This window comes from Mytilus californianus, unplaced genomic scaffold (assembly GCF_021869535.1).
Source record: "Mytilus californianus isolate M0D057914Y unplaced genomic scaffold, xbMytCali1.0.p SCAF_6, whole genome shotgun sequence".
NCBI classification, from domain to species: Eukaryota; Metazoa; Mollusca; class Bivalvia; order Mytilida; family Mytilidae; genus Mytilus; species Mytilus californianus.
In genome coordinates this window covers 91,658,949-91,685,002 of record NW_026262712.1, presented here as the reverse complement: position 1 = coordinate 91,685,002, position 26,054 = coordinate 91,658,949, and the positions used below count along the sequence as shown (strand labels likewise).

Below are 26,054 nucleotides of genomic sequence, written 5' to 3'. Positions count from 1 at the left end.
GTTTTCATTTTTTATTGAGAAAAAATACATTTTCTGTATACAAATACCTTTTAATGTTAAATAGTAATATAATGGGAAATAAACAAATAAATTTTAGTGCAGAAAATGCTCAGGTAAGAGTTATGCAATTTATTAAGCAAGTTACTGATAGTTGTGACTTAAATGAACCTAACTTATTGAGTGATCTCAGATGATTATGACACTGATTTTACAAGTAAAATATAAACCAAATATAGTTGACCAATAAATCAAAGATACTAAAAAACTGACCAGATCACAAATGTTGATGAAAGAACAACAAAAATGATGTCAAAGTCAGGTGCACCTTTTAATGTTTAGACCAATCATAATTCACCTATTACTCAGGGTAAATTAAAGACAATTTAGTTATAAAAAACTTAACGTTGATAAATGAATTGTGACATTGAACTCAATGTCATTTATCCCGTCAAACAGATAAAATCCAACTGAAACTGGTGCTTGGAGCCATCATGAACTTGCTGTTTTGTTAAGATCATGTTGGATGTGATTTGTGTCCTAAACTATCAAACTATGTCTCTTCTTTTCGATCATAACACTAAAGATTCTTACTTTGGCTGAGAAAACAATAACATCTATCCCAATAAGCTCAAAATAAAGATACCACAAATACAGTTAAGTGGGCTTTATATCTAGACTTATATCTAGAAATTGACAAAGGAGGTCATCTTGAGACTTAACTTTACAAGAGAGATGATTTCGATTTTCTCATTGTGGACTTTCCATTTCTCATTAGCAACATTCCTGAATTTGGAGTATTTATCTCTCAATTGATACAATATTTCATCCCTTGCATTTCCTATCATGATTTCCTTGATAGAGAGTTTCAGCTTAAAAGGAAGCCATTGATTGATTGGTTTGTTGTTTGTTTAATGTCTAGTGTCCAGGAAGTTATTGAATGAAGGGTTACAAATGGTAAATTTTAAGTCATGCCTTTTAAGTTTGATGGATTCCATGATATTGCTGATTATGGAATATATGTCGTATATAGTCCTGGATCATGGATATGTTCCAGTTGTCTTGGCCAAAGTCCTGTCCTGTCTTCCTCAAATGTGACATCACTGAATGAGACTTGTCATCATGTGCAACACCAAGGTACAGTGGAGCAAGAACACTTGTGGAACACCTTAGTTCAGTCCCAATTCTGGTGGGGCTTGGGCATGTTGCTAAATCTTAGGTTTCATCAACTTGTCTTTTTGTTGTTTGCTTTTTTACCATGGTGTAATATGTTTTACTTCAACTTATGATTTTTTAGTTTCTCCTTAGTATCTTCTTTCTCTTTTTATCACAAAACTTCTTACTGATCAATAAACTATAAAACGCATTTAAGTTCAGATAATCATACATACCGGTAGATAAGAATGTTCATCTGACTGAATACGATTGCTCAAGAAAATCCTCAGAGAGCAAACTCCGTGCATTTTATCTGAACAGTTCATTGAAATCCGCATTTTATAAGAGGCCAATTACTATTTGAAATGTTTAGAGACAAAAGAAGAAAAAAAGAACCAGCCTATAGAAAGATGAATTAAGATCAACAAATAAGCTCAATATTACAAGTAATATTACTAGATATCATTGAGATGGGAGCCATCTCTGTGGGCCCCCCTGTGAATAATGTGTGGTAAAAAATTTGTATCTTTATCATTGGACATGGGGTTGTCAACTGAAACTGAAGTGTATGACCTTGACCTTTGACCTAGAAAGTTGTACATAAATTATGACACACCCTCTGGTGTTGGCTTATAAACATGTCAAGTATAAACTTTGAAATCATAACAGTTCTCAAGATATAGAGTGGACATGACCTTTACCATAGGACATGGGGTTGTCAACTAAAACCAAAGTTTTTGACCTTGATCTTTGACCTAGGAAGTTGTACATACATTATGACACACCCTCTGGTGTTGGTTTATATACATGTCAAGTATAAACTTTGAAGTCATAACAGTTCTCAAGATATAGAGCAGACACGATCTTTACCATAGGACATTGGGTTGTCAACTAAAACCAAAGTTTTTGACCTTGACCTTTAACCTAGGAAGTTGTACATACATTATGACACACCCTCTGGTGTTGGTTAATATACATGTCAAGTATAAACTTTGAAATCATAACGGTTCTCTAGATATAGAGTGGACACAATTTGTTACGGACGGACAGACTGATCACTATAGGGGCGTCCGCCATTCGGCAAGGCCCTAATTATGCTAGCCATCTAGCTGCATACTCCTGCTGAAGAAAAATAACATCTGCAGACTTTATTTTGTACAATAAAGACCTCCAGGGGGGATTTCGGTATAACAGGACCTTATGCATCTCTTATACATGTCATAAGTAATTATAATCTAATATTCTATGGTTTTAATTGAGTTCATTTATTTTATATTTATTTTTGACTCCTTTGCCCTTTTCAGGGTACTAAAGGATTTCAAGTGTTAGGTCAGCACCAATTTGTAATCTCAATTTGAATACTTAATTTGTCAATGTTTAAGTTCTATTAATACCACTGAAAAGTATTTTTGGCAGATAACCTATCCACTAGTAAGATGTTGTTATTAGAGACTGATCAAATTTTTTTAAGTATTCTTAAGTATGTGGGTCCTATATACACCTTGACCTCTTGCAAGGTCACTTAAATATTGTTTACAAAACATAACAATAATAACACTTTGATATTAAAAATAGACACAATTCATTCAACTTCTTGCACTGATCCATTTCTTGTAGATTAAACAGCATTACTTAATGTCATTGTCTTCATAACCTGTAGAAACTTGTCCTTATATATAAGATGTCACATTTTAATTCAGTCAATGGAATGTTTATTTTGACTATGGAATGTGCAAGATACAAAAAGTACATAAGGTTGATGTCTCTGAATTGTACCAATATACAGACAGTATATTATTATTAGCTTGCTTGTTGTCTCCTATACGTGAATTTAAGATAGTTCTGCTTAGCTGGTTCATCCACTTCATAGACCTGCAAAAAGAAATATACAACTTCTCATTTTAATAACAGACAATATTTAAATCATATTACTTTTCACTGGAAAAAATTAAGTTAGATTTCTCAAAACAAACTTCATAAAATTGCATACGTAACTTTTGATTTTTTCTTGAATTTTGACTTGTCACTTGAAATTATTCATACCCTACTCCACCCTTTTTGTATAGATATAGCAAAGTTTTTGTGATGTTATAATATTCAAGATTCAAGGTCAGATAAATATCCAGTCGCTAATGTATCTGCACTGGATATTAAAACAGCTAAATGACTGGTGGATTTTTTTATGTTTCAGTAAATTTCAAACAACAGCTGATTTTTGTATGTAACTGTGAACATCTAACCTGATGATATAAGTTATTAGGTAAACATCAAACCAACGTTGTTACGTCTTGTGTGACTTAATTTAAATTATCATACATGGTAATCATCCAGCCTTGATTTTTGGCTTAAGATAATTATGTGTAAAATTACCCTATTTTACTATATACAAGTAATTCGATGGGGAAACCACATTGTTATACAACCATTTTTGTTCTATGAAACAAAAAATTCAAACTTGATCTGTGTTTTGTCATAATAAGCATTGTGTATAAGTTTCATAACATTTGGTTGAGGCAAACTTAAGTGAGAGAACGGAAACTAAAAATTTTGTAATTTTTTCATTTATAAAGGGGCATAACTCTAGAACGGTTAGAGTGACGCTAACAAAATTCAAACTTGATCTGTATTATGTGATAATAAGCATTGTGTATAAGTTTCATAACATTTGGTTGAGGCAAACATTAGTTAGAGAACGGAAACTAAAAAATTTGGAATTTTTCCATTAATAAAGGGGCATAACTCTAGAACTGTTAAAGTGACGCCACCAACATTCAAGCTTGATCTGTATTTTGTGGTAATACGCATTGTGTATAAGTTTCATAAGTTAAGCAAACTCAAGTTAGAGAACGGAAACCAATTTTGGGATGTACGTACGTATCGACAGACAAGGGTAAAACTTAATGCCCCTTCTGCTACAGCGGTACGTACAAGGGTAAAACTTAATGCCCCCTCCGCTACGGCGGTACTTACGTACATACAGACTGACAAGGGTAAAACTTAATGCCCCCTCCGCTACGGCGGGAGCATAAAAAATAACTTGGGTATGAAAATAGAACAAGATATGAATAAAAAGATATACTGAGTACACATCAATGAGAGCCTCAACCCAACAACACAACAAACCATATTCTAATAATACTCTAATGTCGAAACAATTAATTGGGATTTTAAATCGCTCCTAGAAAAATTGTAAATAAATTAAACAGAAACAATCAAAGGTCTACTATCAACATTAAATTTCTTTAACGACAAAAGAGATGAACAATCACTGATAAGAACCCTTACTTAGGACAGGCACATACAGATGTGGCAGGGTTAAACTAGTTTTTTGAGATTTCAACCCTCTCTTTTTTTTAATCATGCTCAGTGGAATAGTAAAAGGTACATTATAGAAAATAAATTCTAACAAGAGTGCACATGCTGAAATGTCTTGCCTACTTATTTTTTAATCAATATTGAATAATAATAATAATGAGATCAAGGACAAATGAAACCTGCCAGACAGACATGCTCACCATACAATCAAGCCATACACCAAATATAGTTGACCTTTTGCCTAATGTATCTGATAAATGACAAAACCATGCAAAATTAAAATTGACCAATGAACCATGAAAATAAGGTCAAGGTCAGATGAATACTAACAGACAGGAATATACACCTTGTAATCATTCCAAACACCAAATATGGTTGATCAACTGCTTATAGTATATAATTAAATGACAAAACCATGAAAACTTAACATTGACCAATGATCCATGAAAATGAGGTCAAGGTCAGATGAACATTGCCAGACAGATATGTACACCTTTTAATCATTCGAAACACCAAATATGGTTGACCCTCTGCTTATAGTATCTAATTAAATGACAAAACCATGATATAAGGGTCAAGGTCATATGAAACCTGCCAGATAGACATGTCAACCTTACAATCATTCCATACACCAATTATAGAGGTCCTATTGCTTATAGTATCTGAGAAATAGACCAAACTACTAAAAGAGTGCACACGCTGAAAAGTCCCGCCTACTATACTGACCAATGTTTTACTACAAATATCACATTAACATTTATGATCCAAGAAAATGAGGTCAAAGTCAGATAAACCAAGTCAGAAATACATGTACACCTTTAATACAATCATTCCATACACCAAATATAGATGATGTATTGCTTATAATATAAAAGAAACAGACCAAACCATAGAGAAATTTTATATTGACCAATGAATCATGAAAATGAGGTCAAGGTCAGATAAAACCTGCCAGACAGACATGTACACCTTAAAATCATTCCATGCATCTAATATAGTTGACCTATTGCTTATAGTATCTAAGAAACAAAGTTAACCAGGAAAACTGAACATTGACCAATGAACCATGAAAATGAGGTCAAGGTCAGATGATACCTGCCAGACAGACATATGCACCTTACAATCATTCCATACACCAAATATAGTTGACCTATTGCTTAAACTTTAAGAAAAACAGACCAAAACACAAAAACTTAACATTGAGCAAAGAACCATGAATATGAGGACAAGGTCAAATAAAACCTGCCACAATGACATGTACATCGTAAAATATTTCCATACACCAAATATAGTTGACCTATTGCATACAGTATTAGAAAAACAGACCAAAACACAAAAAACTTAACTTTAACCACTGAACCATGAAAATGAGATCAAGGTCAGATCAAACCTGCCAGTTGGACATGTACACCTTAAGATCATTATATACACCAAATATAGTAGACATATTGCTTATAGTATCTGAGATATGGACTTGACCACAAATACTCAACCTTGTTCACTGATCCATGAAATGAGGTCGAGGTCAAGTGAAAACTGTCTGACAGACATGAGGACCTTGCAAGGTACGCACATAGCAATATATAGTTATCCTATTACTCATTATAAGAGAGAAATTAACATTACAAAAAATCTTAACTTTTTTTTAAAGTAGTCACTGAACCGTGAAAATGAGGTCAAGGACAATAGAAATATGACAGACGGAAACTTCATATCATAAGGCATCTATATACAAAGTATGAAGCATCCAGGTCTTCTACCTTCTATAATATTAAGCTTTTAAGAAGTTAGTTAACCCAGCTGCCACCAGATCCCTATCCCTAGGTTGAGCTTTCTGCGACATGAGGTCGAGGTCAGGTGAACCCTGTCGGAAGGACATGAAGACATGCAAGGAACCCATATACCAACTATAGTTATACTATTATATCCTCATAATAAGTGAGAAATTCACACATAAAAAAAAATCTTATTTTTTCAAACAGTCACTGAACCATGAAAATGAGGTCAAGAACAATGAGCATGTGACAGACAGAATATTCTTAACATAAGGTATCTGTATACAAGGTAAGAGGCATCAGGTCTTCTACCTTCTGAAATATAAAGCTTTAATGAAATAGTTTCCAATGTCACCACCACCACCCATCGTCGTCATATTGTAATCCCTATGTCTTGCATTCTGTGACTTTCATTGCAGGCAAGACAAAAATCTGTAAAGCACATATTCAAGCACTATATAATGCTATAATACCAGTATAAATATAACAAGAGTGCACACACTGGAATGTCAGGCCTGCTTAACTGATCATGATTGAGTGTATGTTGAAAGTCTTAGAGAAAAGGGTTATAAATCAAGTATTACATCAAATTAACATTATCAATGATCCATTTCAATGATCTGTGCAAGATGGACATGTACACCTTACAATCATTCCATACACTAAATATAGTTAACCTTATTGGTTATTGTTGCTGAGAAACAGATCTAACCAAGAAAACTAAACTTTGACCAATGAACCATGAAAATGGGGTCATGGTCAGATGAACTCTGGTTAAACAGAAATGTCCACCTTCAATCATTCAATACACCACATATACTTAACTTTTTGCTTATAGTTTCCCAGAAAAGGACTTAACCATGAAAACATATCACTGAACTGTGAACCAGGAAAATGAGGTCAAGGTCAGATGAAACCTGCAATAGATTCCATACACCAAATATAGCTGACCGTACTGAGGTTGAGTTTGAGGTCAGGTGAACCCTGTCTGACAGTCGTAGACCTTGCAAGGATCCCATAAATCAATTATAGTTATCCTATTACTCATAAGAAGCGAAAACTCACATGATAAAAAAAGTCAAACTATTTTTTAAGCATGAAAGTGAGGTCAAGGACAAAGAATACAAGGCAGACAGAAAAGTTCAGAACATAAGTCATCTGTAAACAAGATATGAAGTATCAAGGTCTTATACCTTCTGAAAGATGAAGCTTAAAAAAAATAGTTTATATCATGGCTGCTGCTGCTGTCTGAGAGGATTACCTTCACTATGTCTTGCATTCTGACGCATTCATCACACAGGAACTAAAAATTACATGCATGAAGTATTATCAAATAGGAAGTGACAGTCTTGCATATCTATCTATTAAGGTTTTTAAGATAATATACAATACCAAAAAAAATCGGACACATTTTTAAATTATAAATCCCAAGGATGATTGTGGCCAAGTAGTTTGAGAGAAGATTTTTTAAAAAGTAAAGGGACGATGGATTACAATAGCTACAGACACCCTTTTGGCCAGGCCAGCTAAAAAGGAGTCCATGCTTGATGACATTTCATAGAAAATACACAATTTTTTGCAATGAAAAAGAAAATCAAGTATGTCTCTATGTCTTCTAGTAATTAGAGAAACAGATTCTACAACTCCATTTCATGCAATATATAGATTCCACCACTGCATCAAGTGTGTTACTATATTTCTCCACTCGAGATGGTTAAATTTTAAAATTTAAAGCGCAAGGCTTGCCGAAAGTGGAGAAATATCGTAATACACGAGATATAATGGTGGAATCTGTTTCTCTAATGATTTTAGACAACATCTTAACAAACTTTATCCTCCCTTTTAAAGATTTGCAGAAAGTTGAGTTCTTAATATGTGATGTCTTCAGGCATGGTCGCCTTTTTTCAGGACGTCACAATAAGAAATTCAGAAAATTTGACGTCATAATTGAATTTTGACTAATCATTTGCCGAGAACAAAGTTTTCTCTAGAAATGAGAAATATTTTTCTCACACCAATCAAGAAATGTGAAAATAGCATGAAAAATAGAGAAATAATATTTCAACATTATACAGTTACATTCAAAAAGATTTAATGTGCATGACATGCCTAATGTTCAAGATATTACTATCTCAAGTGGAAACTATGGTTACCTCAGACAATTCATTGGTTGAATATATACAATTCATTCTGAATCCATTTAACTTTAGCTTAGTTTTGACATATACAATTCATTCTGAACCCATTTAACTTTAGCTTAGTTTAGACATATACAATTTATCGAACAAAATGACACATTTTTTTTATACCATTAGAAACACCTTTCAATACAGGCATAATGATTCAATGGTTTACTCTATTTAATAATTGTCAACAGGTGGTTGCATGCTTATAACATGCATTAAGAATGGATGGAGAATTAGACATAGAGTGCACTACAATTATTTGATCATAAATTCAAACTGTATACTAAGGAAAAATGTTCTTTATTACTGTACATAACTTGCTTGTGCTTAAAGTTATTATAATCGTCTGTAAAATTGCATAAAAAATGCATAATACAGTTTGTTTCGTGCAGTCTGAGGACTTATGCAACAAATGTTTTATCAAAGACACCTTTGCAATAAATACAATTACAGGAAATAAGAAAAGTTTGCGTAAACTCTGGTCTCAAAAAGGAAAATCTTTCAATGTAGTAATTATACATTCATTGTTTAATGAAACTATTATATTCGTCCCTCTTTTATATCAATTGGAGCAAAATTCATTGTTGCCAAGTGATAAAATTGATCTATAATTTGTTAGTGAAACCCTCTTTTTCCAGAGACTAAAAAATTTCAAGAAAATGTACAAACCATTGCAATTAAGGGGAAAAATTCTGTACTAAAGCTTGGTAAATTTCCTTCCTGTCAAAAACATTTTGACAGCTTTATTAACAATGTTCATTTTGTCCATTTTTATAATGACCTTATTGGATTAAGTATCCTGATAAGTAAGTGTTGAACTGTATGAGGCAAAGTTATTTATATAAAAGTAAGGAGATGTGGTAACTGCCAATGAGACAACAATCCACCAAATAAACTGCTTCGCTAAGCGCAGCTGGATACGCCCGCAGAGGTCCAACCCTGAACAGTTGGGGCAAAAATGGACACAATATTCAAGCTTGATACAGATCTGAATTTGGATTGTAATTAAATATTTGACATATTAAAGGTTTCTGAATAAATGTAGTCAAAGAACTTGAAATTGGTTATATGAATTGAATTTATATTCAATTAAAGATTTCTTGCTGTTGTGCAATACACTGTGCTGTTGAGCAATACTAAGTAAATAAACAAATAAAGTTCAATTTCTTCTCAATGTCATACTTGAAATTTATGAAAATCAATAAGGAGATTACATCAATAGCTATAAATAATTCACCAAAGTTTCATGAGAACTGATGAAAGCATTTTTGAGTTATTGTAGAAAAACAGGAAAATCCCCCCTTTTTTAATGAATAAAACCCAATAACTCAGAAATGTAAAATCTAAAATTTATAAAATTTTAAAGGGAGCTTACATCAACAGATATAAACAATTCACCAAAGTTTCATGAGAACTGCTGAAAGCATTTCTTAGTTATTGTCAGAAAACTGGAAAATCCCCCTTTTTTTATGAATAAAACCCTGTAACTCGGAAACGTAAAATCTAAAATTCATAAAAATCGAAAGGGAGCTCATGTCAATAGATATAAACAATTCACCAAAATTTCTTGCAAGTTGGTGAAAGCATTCTTGAGTTATTGTCTGAAAACTGGAAAATCCCCCCTTTTTAAATGAATAAAACCCCAAAACTCGGAAACGGTAAATCTGAAATTTATAAAAAATGAAAGGGAGCTCACGTCAATAGATATAAACAATTCAATAAAGTTTCATGCATATTGGTTAAAGCGTTTTTGAGTTAATGTCCGACATGTTGACGACGGACGGACGGACAGACGGACGGACAGACGGACGGACAACGGTATACCATAATACGTCCTGTAAACGGGCGTATAAAAACATATCTTGTGTATTTTTATTCATGAATGAAAGGAGATGTAGGGTATTCATCATTGAGACAACAAACCAACAACAAAAATAATCAAATGACATCTAGAGGGCAACATAAAGTCTTCTAACATATACAGTCTATACAATATGTGAACTCCAAATTGCTTCCAGTCTAAAAAAGTTGTAAATAAAATAAACCAAAAATATCAACATTTGTTAAAGATTAAATTGGAAAAGTAGTTTTAAATAAACTGTTGACACAAAGATATGTCTCGCCTGTCGGCATAAAATTCAGAAAAAGACAATCTGATGGACAGCAACATTGCTGATTAATTCAAAGTCAATGGACCAACTTGTGGGTAGGGCTTAGAAATGGTTGACAAACTGAGATGTACAGACAGCAATGTAGCTTTATAGAAAATATTGTCTATTGTAAGTAGTTCATGTAAAACTAACTTAATCAGAAAACTTAATATTGAGAATTGTTAATTGATTGAAAGACATAGGATAATGACCTAGGGGGCAGGGCCTTAAAATAGTCATCAAACTGATATGTACTGATAGTAATGCAACTTTATACTCAGAAAACTTATCATTGAAAATTGCTAATTAATTCAAAGTCATTGAACCATGGCCTAGGAACAGGGCCTCAAAAAAGTCGTCAAATTGTACATGATAGCAATACAACTTCACATAAAATATCATTGTTCTATCACCAGTAGTTACTATCAATCTAACTTAAGCAGAAAACTTACAGCTGATTTCATTGAGTGTGTAGGCAAAGGTAATATCTTTGGTTAGCTTGCTTGTTAGCTGAACCGTGAAGTCATTATTAGGTCAGGTATACTACTCTCCTTTAGAAGTAGACCAGTCCAACAGACAGATAGATTGGTTATCTGTCAGACTAGTCTACTCTTAAAGGAGGGTAGTTTACCTAACCTAATAATGACTTCACGGTTCAGCTAGCAAGCAAGCTAACAAATGATATTACCTTTGCCTACACACTCAATGAAATCGGCTGTAACATTTGAAATTGCTTATTAATTCAAAGTCACTGGACCATGTCCTAGGGGGCAGGGCCTCAAAATTGTCGTCAAACTGATATGTACTGATAGTAATGCAATTTCATACAAAATATCATTGATCAAAGTCACTGGACCATGGCCTAGGGGGCAGGGCCTCAAAATAGTCGTCAAACTGATATGTACTGATAATAATGCAACTTCATACAAAATATCATTGATGTATCACAAGTAGTTCCTTATCAATCTAACTTCAGCAGAAAACTTAACATTTAAAATTGCTAATTAATTCAAAGTCACTGGACTATGGCCTAGAAGACAGGACCTCAAAATTATCATCAAACTGATATGTACGGATAGCAGGGTTTTCGCTGGCGTTTTGCGAAAAAAAATAAAAATTGTGGCTATTAAAATTCGTTATTGGCGAAAGAATTTGGCTGTGGAAATATAATGGTCTCACTTCGTCCATCTTGTTTACCTTTTTGGGGTTTCTCTGACTTTTTCCCTGATCAGGCAATACTGGGAATTCACCTTGAACTTGTTACAATTTTGATGAAAATCAATAATCAGCTGATTGCATTTTATAGCTATAGGCAACAATGGATTATAAATACAAAATGTGTTGATTGCATTGTTTAAGGAAATGGTGTGGTTAGATAGCGTCACATGTCACTTAAAGAATTTTTCTACAACTTTAATTGAAATAATTATTTTGAAGTTGGTACTTCACAATTGTTTTAGCGACACACGTGTTTAAAGCATAGTTTTACGTCTCCTCATTTTCTTTTAACTATGGTTTGGAATAGAAAACTGTTGTTATGATGAAAAATGTTCAAAAGTAAGAAAAATCTCTGACTTTAAATTTTATCCACAACTTTCATAGACATAATTGTTTTGAAGTGGGTAATTTGTAATTGTTTTAGCGATGCACATGTTTTAATAAGGCACAGTTTTTCGTTCAAACTTTTTCTTTTAACCATGGTCCAGAAAAAAAAACTATTGTTAAGTAGAAAATTATTCAAAAGCGAGAAAAAATCTCTGACTTCAGTCTTTATCCTTCAACTAGACAGGAAGTAGCCGATAAACTTATTGTAGATGAATAACATGTTCCCCGGCAGAAGTAAAAAATAATGGTTTCATGACCTATATTGCAATTTTACAGTATCTTTTGAAAAAGTAAATTTTTGTTATTATTGAGTGTTTATTCATTACAATTTAAATTAAAAAATTTATATTTCAATAACACTTTTAAATGTTCATTTGATCATTTTGTTTTGATCAGTTTTGATCTATTGGGATTCTTTCATGCAATCTGCTATCATTATATGTAAGGCAAATGGAGATTTCTATATAACTTTTAAAAATACAAGAGAACAAAAACAATATTTCAAACAAAATGAAAACAAACACTGAACAGGTTCTTTTTAAATTGAAATTGTTTTTTGTCTTAAAAGTACATCAGCTAAAATATGGTGTCTTAAAAGTACATCAGCTAAATATGGAACTATATTACAAGAGAAATCAAAAGTAGATCAGTGCACTTTTAAGCATAAGTTAAAAAATTCATTGTAAATTAATGAAATGGACATCCTTATCTAAGTAACAAAATTTGTTTGATAGTAAAGTAAAATATATTTTTTTTTATCTTTTATTACAATGTACTTTATATAAATGCCATGCTGACAAGGTAAAATACTAAGTTTCAGATTAGAACTTTTTTACCTTTTATTTCAATGTGCTATACATGACAAGCTGACACTTCATTACAGCATATGTGAGACATTTAGAAAACCTTGATCTCCTTACTAATACTGTAAACCAATATATTTGTCAGAAATTTACTATTATTAATGCACTTTACATGAGTAGAAAAACACACACAATCATGTCAAACTACTTTCATATAAAAACATCAATATTCAACTTAGTATGGAAATTGCTAAACTAAATCCTAGAAAAGTCCAAATGTGAAAAAAAAATCTGCAAAAACAAGTTAGTTACATATATATGGTTACTGTATCTTGTAAATGATTGAACATATTCCACTAATAAGTACATAAATTTGATTTTTCGGGTCATAGAATGACAACTTAAAAGTCAAGTTACAGTAAGTGGGCTATGCCACAGATTTTTGTTTTACTAAAATTTTGCATACAACTCTGGCTTGTTGAACTTTAATTGAAAATGGAAAAAACAAGTGAAACTGTGAGCTACTGCTCACTGATGATACCCCCCCGCCCAAATACTTGACGTTAAACAGGAAGTTGTTTAATGATGAATCTGAAAACACATCACACGGTATAGCTGACTTATATAAACTCTGAAACCAAATTTCAAAAATCCATGTAATGTTGTTCCTGAGAAAAATGTGACAAAAATTTTCAACTTAGATGTCATGTGAAAAATAATGTAAGTGTTGGGTTAACAGGAAGTTGTTGAGTGTTGAATGTGAAAACGCATCACACAGTATAACTGACTTATATAAACCTTGAAACCAAATTTCAGAAATCCTTGAAATGTAGTTCCTGAGAAAGATGCAACAAAAAATATTCATGGGACGGATGGACTGACGGATGGATGGACAGACGGACGGATAGAGGTAAAACAGTACACCCCCGCTTGAAAGCGGGGGTATAATAATGCATTTATCTCTTTTATCATCTGAAATACTACTGTCAGACTGAATTCTTTCAAAAAAGGTGAACATTTGTATAGAAAGCATATAAAATTGGCAAATTTTTTTTTTATATATGTCTTAAAATCATCAAATCTATAATTTCTAATACATAGATTTATCTTAAAAAGCTATATGTTGTTGATACATCAATTTCCTTTTAAATGATGTGAAATAATGATAGGGTCAACGACTTCGTTTTTACAGTATACATCATTGAAAGTGGTGTTCTATGTGGAAAAAATACCAAAAAAACGTTGAAATAATCATAACGCATTGCAGGTTGTAAAATGTTAATTTTTTACATTTTTCACTACCAACTAGGTAACAGATTGATTATTAGTAGGGATGTCAACTCGGTAAAGATTTACTAATTGAGTACTCGTTGGATTTACCTAGCGATACTCGAGTACTCGCTCGGTAAAACATTTACAAAATGGAAACACAAAATTATACCCATTTTAATATATATATGTATTGTGGGTCGTTGTTTTATGAACGTAAAACCCTCGACAATATTACCTAGATAATAGTCCAAGGAATTTTATACCACAATTAATAGCTCATTAGATTTACTTCATGTACTAATTATGTAAACAGGCAATAATCTAATCAAGTAATTAATCAATATCTATAGAAAAATTATTACTCAAACAACAGTATTTGGGAACCTTAAAAAAACACAATTACTGATCAACAAAGGGGTGATGATTAGAACTTACTGATGCCTTTAATCATTTTCTGAGGGTCGACACAGGCTGCAACGAATTTGTTCTTATTTAAAAATATTATTTATGTCAACATTTTCTTGGACGAGGCGATTTCTCAACTTTGTTAGGTAACTAACAGTCCTGCTGATCAAAATATATGCTCTGATGGTACAGAGGTGGTTGGATAACTAAGACACGATTAGCCTAAAGTGTAAGCCTTGGAAAGATGCTCTTGTTCATAACCTACCTATGTTTGGAGAGATTTTAAATGACAGTTAAACTAAACATTAGAATCGTATTTTAATTTTTATTTATTGTGATTAAAGTTTAATTTCCCGGGAGGCGCTCTCAATAAAAATAGTTTTTGTTTTAGCTTAAGAAAGCAACAACATACAAACAGGAAACCGATTAATCGAGTATCATTTTGGTAATCAATACTCGGTACCACCGAGCGATACTCGAGTACTCGAGGACTCGTTGACATCCCTAATTATTAGACAAAAAACATAGTCGGTGACCAGATGATTATTTTATATCATTAAAACGGAAATTGATGTATCAACAGCATGTACTTTTTAAGAAAAATCTATGTACCGGTATTAGAAATTAGAGATTTGATGATTTAAAGACAACTTTAAGAAGGTTTTTCTCAGATTTTATGTGCTTTCTATACAAATGCTAACTTATTTTGAAAGAATTCAATCAGTAATATTTCAGATAATAAAAGTGATCAATGCATTATGTTTTCGATTTTCAGTTACAGTTCAACGAGACAAGGTTGTATGCAAAATTTTAGCAAAAACTGTGACATAGCCCATATACTGTTCCTTGACATTTTGATTACCTGACAACCAGCCTTTTCTGCGATGCCTTTGACTTTCCAGAAAAATTCCCCTACTTTGTCATCTTTTAACTGAAGCATGTATCTGTTAAAATAATAGAAAGCTTACTATACAATCAACATTTTTTTAAGACAATTGAAAAAAAATTCAATATTGTATATTTTTCCAAGGTAAAGTACATGTAATATATTTATATAATTAGTCACAAAAAAAAACCTACACACATGCTGTGACATACAAAACTGAAAATCGGAATTGGAGAAAATTATAGTAAGTACTGTTTAAGATTGACAACACTTGTTAAATTTTATTCAAATGGAAAGCTATATGCAGATAAATGTAGAGAGGAGGGTGACTAGGGGATGCTCATTTCCAAAATCATGTTTAATTTTGTAATTTTTTCCAACTTCCCAATTTTTTTCCCCCAGATCCCACTTTTTTTTACCCCATATGTCCCACATCCTAAAAGTGTGTCATCTCCCTCATGAAGAGGGCTTCATTCTGGCATGTAGACCTGCCAGGTTCATATGTATCTCTTTTTCACACTAGTGTGTTTATTCCCTGGGAAATGAAATCCCACTAACAATATGTCTTGGAATTTTTAAACTAGTGTATTTTAACCATAATGAAATAGTATACTAAATGATACCACAAAATGATTTACTGTTTCACTTACAACTTTACATAGCATTTGACTTACTATTGTAGCAGCTTCAAAATATATTGGTGTCAAGTTACTTACCGTGCTGATTCAGCAATTATTGTAGCAGCTTCAGCATATATTGGTGTCAAGCAGGGCTTCCAAAATTATTTTTAGCCAGCCGGTCATTTTATATATTATCCCGATTTTAATCCCTTAAGACTAAATAAATAAAAGGCAATTATGGTAATCAGTTGCCGAGTTGGCCATCCCAATGATTGACATTAAAAAAAAAAGGATATTAAACTTTCTTTGATTCAAATTCGAAGCTCTGATGTAAACTGTTAAATTGGCAGTGCATCATTCGAAGTGTGCAACATCAGTCTACTTATATCTGCTTAGACTCTTTATTTGTACAAAATAACGTTGTCAAAAACTTTACTTTCGTTTTTAAATCTAAACCGGATGTTATCTTGACAATGGTAAAACATGGACCAGAGACGGATACGAAAATTCCGTGTATGTTTGCAAAGCATGAATGAGTGTAAGTAAACTGGTCCACCGTTCCATCTATAGCTTCGCACCGAAGGAATGGGTTGGAGCCATTGTCACATTGGCATTAATTGGATGAGTCTTACAAATTCAACGATTCGCTCATAAAATAGACCAATTATAGTGATAGGAAATTGACCTCAATTGTTAATACTGCGATGCCGCAAAATAAACAAGTATCTGTTAATTAACCCCATGGTGGTAGCGCAGATAAATGACAAACGAGCGTGTTATCATGTTTTTGACAAAATGAGCCGTTATCTTTCATTCCCTTAAGAACTCAGTAGGGTTATAAATGTGCTAATTTTTCGTTTGATTTCCTATCAGTATAATACATAATAAACATAGCACATGATGCACTAGTCTCGTCAAATTATTAAATCCCGTGGTCAGAATTCTGACCACGGGATTTAGGCCATACCTGTTGTCAGTGTAGCGATATGTGAACACAACAGGGGTCCAGTTTAGAGTGTAAGTAGCTTTTTCTACGTTATTTCTTCAAGAAAATATTCGAAATAAACGTGAGATAAAGGTATCAATGACAATTTAAGCATTTTTTGAAGAAATTAGGATGCATAATTAAATTTCACACCTGCGCACATGCGCACACGTGTACTAGTTCAAACAGAGACATGTCTCTGGTTCAAACAACGTGGTTATGACGATTTTTCATTTTCACCTTTTTAATTTTTTCATCAAATCATATTTGTAAACGTATTTCTGATAATTTAAATCTTTTTAACTAAATTTATTAGATGCAAACCACTGAAATGTAAGAAAATAACTTTGAATAGACTGATCAATGTCCGGTTCAAAATAGTTTACCTGTCACCTGAACAGGTAAATTTCAGCTGTTCGACAACTAATTAGCCTTGATTAAAATGAGAAGGTATTACAGTAGGGGTTGTTTTGATAGTACTTAATGATCATGCCACTTTTATGACCGGAAATGTGTGGCTGTTTAAGGCAAAAGGTTGGGTCAAAAAGATTGCGAATTATGTTAAAATGACCGTCTCTTAAGCCTTGAAAACTAAAAAGTAGATGTCTGTTTCATGCTTTGCCTAGCCGGACTTTTACCGGACATTATACAAATGTCTGGAATATATGATCGTTTTGGAAGCCTTGGTGTCAAGTTACTTACCGTGCTGATTCAGCAATTATTGTAGCAGCATCAGCATATATTGGTGTCAAGTCACTTACCGTGCTGATTCAGCAATTATTGTAGCAGCATCAGCTTATATTGGTGGCAAGTCACTTACCATGCTGATTCAGCAATTATTGTAGCAGCTTCAGCATATATTGGTTTCAAGTCACTTACCGTGCTGATTCAGCAATTATTGTAGCAGCTTCAGCATATATTGATGTCAAGTCACTTACCGTGCTGATTTAGCAATTATTGTAGCACTTTCAGCATATATTGGTGTCAAGTTACTTTTCGTGCTGATTCAGCAATTATTGCAGCAGCATCATTATATATTGGTGTCAAGTCACTTACCGTGCTGATTCAGCAATTATTGTAGCACTTTCAGCATATATTGGTGTCAAGTCACTTACCGTGCTGATTCAGCAATTATTGTAGCAGCATCAGCTTATATTGGTGGCAAGTCACTTACCATGCTGATTCAGCAATTATTGTAGCAGCTTCAGCATATATTGGTTTCAAGTCACTTACCGTGCTGATTCAGCAATTATTGTAGCAGCTTCAGCATATATTGATGTCAAGTCACTTACCGTGCTGATTTAGCAATTATTGTAGCACTTTCAGCATATATTGGTGTCAAGTTACTTTTCGTGCTGATTCAGCAATTATTGCAGCAGCATCATTATATATTGGTGTCAAGTCACTTACCGTGCTGATTCAGCAATTATCGTTGCAGTATCAGCATATATTGGTGTCAAGTTACTTACCGTGCTGATTCAGCAATTATTGTAGCAGCATCAGCTTATATTGGTGGCAAGTCACTTACCATGCTGATTCAGCAATTATTGTAGCAGCTTCAGCATATATTGGTTTCAAGTCACTTACCGTGCTGATTCAGCAATTATTGTAGCAGCTTCAGCATATATTGGTGTCAAGTCACTTACCGTGCTGATTTAGCAGTTATTGTAGCACTTTCAGCATATATTGGTGTCAAGTTACTTTTCGTGCTGATTCAGTAATTATTGCAGGAGAATCATTATATATTGGTGTCAAGTCACTTACCGTGCTGATTCAGCAATTATCGTAGCAGTATCAGCATATATTGGTGTCAAGTCACTGGTGAGCAGATGAACCAAACTGAAAATTAAAAAGAAAGTACTAGTCACTTTTTTTAAGGAAGGGTATGGGTAATATATTTTATGGTCCTATAAATAATATGGGGACACTAAAAAATCAAAGATTCTATGGAAGAGACAGTTTATTTGAAATAAATTTACTACCAAATCATCACTAGAAAACGTTTGGTTTGCTTTAAACAAGCAGTTTCAACAAAAAATTTACTGAAAATTTGTATAAAATAAAAGTAATAATTTATTATTCATGAATCTAAGAAATGTACGTTTATGGTAAGACATACCAAACCTCAGGAAGATATGATGAGTCTCTGATGCAAATTGCCTCTGGACATAATCCCCCCTCTCAATCCCCCATCAGATTGAAATAAAAAAAAATGCTTATAAACAACCTTTCATACATAATTCCTGCCAAAATTGATTTCATTTGACAGCAAAGTTTCACAGCAGAATATTATAATTATAACACAGATTGATGACTAACCTGACTTGATTACTATCAATTGCAACAGAGGACACTGACCGATAGATGGTGCAGAATCATTCGAGTTAATTGATGACAAACAGAAGGACCAAATTAAAATCAACAGGAAGTCATGACTATGAACAGATATATCATGGCTCAGGTAAGTTTACCTTCTCTCAACTGGTAATTTTGGCAAATAACCCTTTTGAATATGACATAACTGTTTAATCGGCAATAGGAATGGTTAGTTTAAACATTCAAATAAATTTCATTTTTCTATCATTTTAGCAAAAACAGATGCACTTAATAATAAAGCTATCAACTATCTGATACTGTGGATTCATTAATATTCTTTGGATACCAATTTTCGTGGATTTCGTGGGTACAGGGGAACCACGAATTTAAATGTTCAACGAAGTACAAATTTTCTAAAGGAATGTATGCAGACTTGGCCAAAACCACGAAAATTGGTACCCACAAAAATAAATGAATCCACAGTCATTAAAATCTTGAATTTTTATATAAGATGTAAATGACCCGTTCAACCAGGTCAGCCATAAAACACAGGTAATAATGTAAGATCAATGCCAAGTTCAAAGCTGAGAAGCTTACATAAAGTTAATTAAATACTGATATATGATGAAAATCATGCCTGTTCAATAAACAAATATATCAAATGTCTCTCATTTCATTGACATATGCTTGGAGACAATAAGTCTTATATAAATAATAATGATAAGGTTTCGTATTAACAATTACTGTGATAAAGATATTCTATGATTACATATCAAATACCAATTCAATATCTGTAACGAGGGCAACCAAAAAAAAAACATTATTTTAGATGATAAGTGCCAATTTTCAAGAAATTTTAGGTGTCCAAATTCAAAAGGCCATGGTTAATGTATTTACATTTGTATGAAAATTTGTCAGCCATTATATATTAAAGGGGCATTAGCTGTCAAATTCATTTTCACCGATTTGACTAAAATTCTCATATTTGATTTAAAACATAAAAACGTATATCCAAATTATAAAAAGACTAAAATAAACAATTAACAATCCATGGACTCGATAATATGTATCAGCATTTCGTGTGTATATTTGTCTAGACGTCATTTAATCAACCACCGAGATGACCTCTAAAGACTGCCAACAGTCTTATAAACCAATATAAACATAAATGTAAGTATAAATAAATAGCGACCACATGCAATTGGATTTTCTAGGTCTGTTTGATTTCATATTGTAGGTTTAAAAGTATGTTTATCTTCGTTTTTACCGGTATAAGAATGATACTTTTGTGGATCGAATCATTCAACCAAATGGTACATCCTTGTTTCACTTTCAATGTTGGCATTCTTTTTTCTTTTAATAGCTAAATACATGTGTTACCCATCTCAGCTAAGGGGTTAAATGGAAGGTCACATGAATACATATTCAATTAGGCCAAATTATTCACTTGCAAGTGAATAATTCATCAGCAATGTTTCTTAGCTTAATTTGACAAAAATAAAGCCAAACTGGCTGCTAAACCTGAATTATTATTTCACTATTTCACTTTCATTATTGATTGACCATAAAAAATAATATTCTATTTTTATATATCTTGTAGTTGATGCCCCTTTCAAATCATCAAAAGTTCCCACAAAATATTACATATTTTAAAAAATTTGACGTCATAATTGAAAAGTGATTGTTGCATGACATCAGAAGGTTATTCGGAGACAAATCTAGAGTCATTCAGAGACAAAGTTCAGCCAAATACTCAAAAGTGTAAATACGTCTATAAAAAAGTGAGTCGACTGCAACAAAAGTCACTAGTCTATAAACAATTACTGTAAATTCAGAAATTATTGCATGCATTTATTATTGTGATTTTGGGAGAATGGACAATAATGCAAGATTAATTTTTGCAATTTCGGGAAAAGCTGCATACAGATATATGTACCAGATATCAGAATGCGAGTTTTTATTATTGTGATACTCACCCAGTTGCATTATTCGCATTAATAAAAATCCCTCACAATAGTTTCTGAATTTACAGTATATACATAAAAGAGTTGTTAAGAAAGTGTCTCAATGCTTCAATTCTTTATGTTAACTATTTCAAAGGTCAATCAACACTGAAACTGAGTGCTGTGTATGGTCTATTTTGTAATTAAAGGGTGCAAAATGGCATTCATTGATGGAACAAAGACAACATATACTTTTTATCTGTAATTTTTCACTTAAATAGCAAATATGTTACAATTCATAATTGCATACTAGAATTATTAAGGTCACAGCTAAAATCCAAATATCAAATTTTCTAATTTCATTTACATGTGCTATCAAGCTGTGACCATCCTAAAACAACTTGACTATCCCAGAACTAGCATATTTTTCTGGGAGTAAAGTCTTTATTTAGAAATCAAAATGTAAATTAGAGTCCCAATATACAGAAATGAGGTATTCCTGGCCATGGGGCTAACCCCTTAATCTAGAGGCTCTAAACACCCTGTGTCGCTCACCTGCATCTTCAACAATGGCCACTTTTAAAAAATATCACATTAAACGGGAATATTCAAAGTTTCTATCTATTTAGCATGGTTTTCAAGATAACAGGCATAAATGCAAAAAAATAATGTGAAAAATCGTCATTAAAGGGCAATAACTTTAAAAAGAAGTAGACTTACAATTTTGGTCACGTTGACTAATTTGTAGATCTTGTCTTACTGAACATTTTTGTTTATCTAAGATTCTATCTATCTATTATAGTTTTTCAGATATTAGGCAAAAATGCAAAAAATTGGTAAAAATCATCATTAAAGGACAATAACTCCAATAAGACGTCGTCAGACGATTTCAACAATGAAACTTATTAGTAGATCTTGTCCTGCTCATCATTTTGTTTATATGAGTTTCTATCTGTCGATATATAATAGTATTTCATATATTAAGCAAAAACGCAAAAAATTGATAAAATCGTCAATAAAGGGCAATAACTTCATAAGGAGTCGTCTGACGATTTCTACCATTTAACATATTTGTAGATCTTGTCTTGCTGATTAATTTTGCTGAATAAAATTTCTCTCTGTTTATTATAGTTTTCAAGATAATAGGCAAAAATGAAAACTCACTAAGAGGCTCTCAAGAGCCTGTGTCGCTCACCTGTATCTACTGTGGTTTTGGAAATCATGTAAAATAAGGTTAAAATCATAATAAATACTATTAGATACCCTAATAATGATTGAGGCCAAGTTTAGTTTAATTTTGCCCAGTAGTTAAATTCAAAGCAGAAGATTTTTCCAGGTCAATTGACAATTTTGGTCATGTTGATTTATCAGATTTATTTGTAGATCTTACTTTGCTGAACATTATTGCTGTTTACAGTTAATCTATAATAATATTCAATATAATAACCAAAAACTTCAAAATTTTCTTAAAATTACCAATTCAGGGGCAGCAACCCAACAACGGGTTGTCTGATTTGTCTGAAAATTTCAGGGCAGATAAATCTTGACCTGATGAACAATTTTACTATGTCAGATTTGCTCTAAATGCTTTGGTTTTTGAGATATAAGACAAAATCTACAATTTACCCCTATGTTCTATTTTTGGCCATGGCGACTATCTTGGTTGGTGGGCCGGGTCATCGAACACATTTTTTTAACAATATACCCTGACGATGATTGTGGCCAAGTTTGGTTAAATGTGGCCCAGTAGTTTCAGAGGAGAAGATTTTTGTAAAAGATAACAAAAATTTACAAAAAACTGTTAAAAATTGACTATAAAGGGCAATAACTCCTTAAGGGGTCAATTGACCATTTTGGTCATGCTAACTTATTTGTAGATCTAACTTTGCTTTATTTTATTGCTGTTTATAGTTTATCTCTATCTATAATAATATTGAAGATAATAACCAAAAACTGCAAAATTTTCTTAAAATTACCAATTAAGGGACAGCAACCCAACAACGGGTTGTCTGATTTGTCTGAAAATTTCAGGGCAGATAGATTTTGACCTGAAGAACAATTTTACCCTATGTCAGATTTGCCAAAGGGCCAGGTGATCTAAAAAAGATAAAATTTGTCTTTAAAGGGCAATAACTCCTATAAAAAATGGTCTAATGTAAATCAATAATAGGTAGATCTCATCATTCTGAATGTTTAAACCCCTTTCAGATTTTCTTTTGAAAGCATTTTTCAAGATAATAGACAAAACTTGCATTTTACCTCTATTTTCTATTTTTAGCCATGTCAACACATTTTTAAAACTAGATACCCTAATGATGATTGTGGCCAACTTTGGTTAAATTTGGCTTAGTAGTTTCAGAGGAGAAGATTTTTGTAAATGTTAACGACGACGAGGATGATGGATGACCACAGACTCCAAGTGAGAAAAGCTCACTTGGCCCTTTGGGACAGGTGAGTTAAAAAAAATGAAAAGGGTTCCCCTATCCTAGCTAACCAAAGAAGGTGATGCCAAAAAAAAAGATGATTTTTTTAAAAGTTATATTTAGACACTTCATCTACCCAAAGAAAATTTGGCGGGGGTTTCCCTGGCCCTTTTTATGAAAATTTAATTACTTTACCTCAAGAAATCTTTAAAAAAAAACACAACTAATTTTTCCAATCTATTTATAGCAGCTGTGACCTTGAACTTTGACCTTTTGGCCTGAAAATTAATTTGGCTTTTCCTCTGCCATATATCTTTTAGCTACATATTAGTTGCATTTCAAATAACAAAATGATTGTTACTTTTCTTGTTTAAAATGTTTATTTTGTTATTTGGGGGCCATTTATAGCTTGCTATGAATTTTGGGTTTTGCTTATTGTTGAAGGCTGTATGGTGACCTATATTTGCTAACTACAATGTCATTTGGTCAATAGTGGAGAATTGCCTCCTTCATTGGCGATAATACCACATCTTCTTATTTTCATAATACTCCAACTATCATTTGGAAAACAAAACAAAATCCTTAAATCTTGACCTTCTATGCCCAAAGTCAAAACGATTTTTTTCCTCCCTTATATCTGTATTTGTATCGGATTAAGAAAAATAAACTCAAAGTACCATCTTGAAAGTATTTGTTTCAGACTCATAGATTGACAAAGAATTCATTTTATTCAAGGAGCATAACAAAATTTCTGAATAACAGACACACCCATACCGTATAGCCGACTTCTTTTGTTCAGTATATAAAATCGTTATTAACACTGATGTATAATTTTTCACTGCGTAATTTTTAGTTTATATAATATGAATTCACAGGTGACTGATCACCATTATAATGATATTGGTTAACAGGTTAATATGCCAATTTGATTTATGAGCCTGTACTTGAATTGGTTTTTAATATCCTACATTTAGATTAATGCAACACCTGTAATTTATGGATATAAAATATTTATTAACAAACCAATAAACCCTTTATTTACATAAGGAGGAAGGACATATGTACTTGTCTATAACTTTACCTTAATACAATATTGTTATGAAATCAGCACTAATAGGCACTACACATCCCACATAGTTTTCTATGCTTAGCAATTAGCTTTTGATAGATAAGCGATAGTTTCACTTCCACATCCAGGTACTATGGATACAAGTTTTGTAAAACTTCAAAAAGAGAAAAAATAAAAAAAAAATTAGTAAAGGTTCTACTAAAAACAAATTTTTACAAAGTGCCATTTTGAAACTGTAAGAAACAATGACAATGTACAAAACAGTGTTTCATGAGCGCAGCCATCTTGCAAAGGGAAAATGACAATTAGGTTAAAACAGCTGACTAACAGTGATTTGCATCAAATATTTCTCCTGGTTTCTTTATGAATAAGGTTTCATAGAAGCACAAATTTATCCTAAAAAGTATACTATTAAGGACCAGAGGTTTGTTATGATGGAAATAAGGGCAAATATACAGTGAAGTCAAAAGGTTTTGTTAAAATTTAAAAAATTCACAAAGAAATCCCAAATATACATATCCTTCCATTGAAAAACAATTTGTTTTCCCCATAAGTATTCAAACAAGAGGCTCCTAAGAGCATGAATTACTAACCTGTCAAAAATTGAAATAATAAGCAAAACCTCAAAAGTTAGTAAAAATTGTCTTTCTATGCAATTACTACTGTAAGGGGTCAGCCCATGGTTTCTGTCATGTTTGCATTCTTACAGATTTTTTATATCCATAATTTTTAACAGTTTCTACCTATCTATAATATATTTTTCAAGATCAGAGGCAAATACTCAAAAGTTAGATAGTAACAAATTAAGGGCAATAACTCTTGTAAGGAGTCATCTGATATTTATCATCAGACTAGGTGATAATTTTTGCTGTTCACAGTGACTACTTATCTATTATAGTTTTTGAAATAGTAGGCAAAAACTTGTAAATTAGTCAAAATCATCATTGAAGGGCAATAACTCCTATAAGGAATCATCAAATAGGTCTGGACATATTGGCATTTTTTGAGATCTTGTATTGCTGATCATTTTAACGTTTTCAAAATAATATGCAAAAACTTGAAATAAGTCAAAAAACATCATTAAGGACAATAACTCCTATGAGTAATCTGATAGTTTTGGTGAAATACAGGAAATAGGTAGATATAGAC

At 32.4% G+C, this 26,054-nt stretch overlaps 1 protein-coding gene across 1 annotated transcript in view; it reads right to left on the bottom strand.

Annotated features, from left to right (window-relative positions):
• Positions 1–309: 309 nt before the first annotated feature.
• The window catches only part of LOC127706355 (dynein axonemal assembly factor 3-like), a 49,480-nt gene continuing 23,735 nt past the window's right edge, over positions 310–26,054 (bottom strand). The window contains exons 14-16 of the mRNA XM_052210926.1: positions 18,919–18,993; positions 15,526–15,607; positions 310–3,024 (exon numbers count right to left, since the gene is read on the bottom strand). Of these exons, the coding sequence (XP_052066886.1) occupies positions 2,953–3,024; positions 15,526–15,607; positions 18,919–18,993 (229 nt within the window). The 3' untranslated portion in view covers positions 310–2,952. The remainder of the gene's footprint in view (positions 3,025–15,525; positions 15,608–18,918; positions 18,994–26,054) is intronic.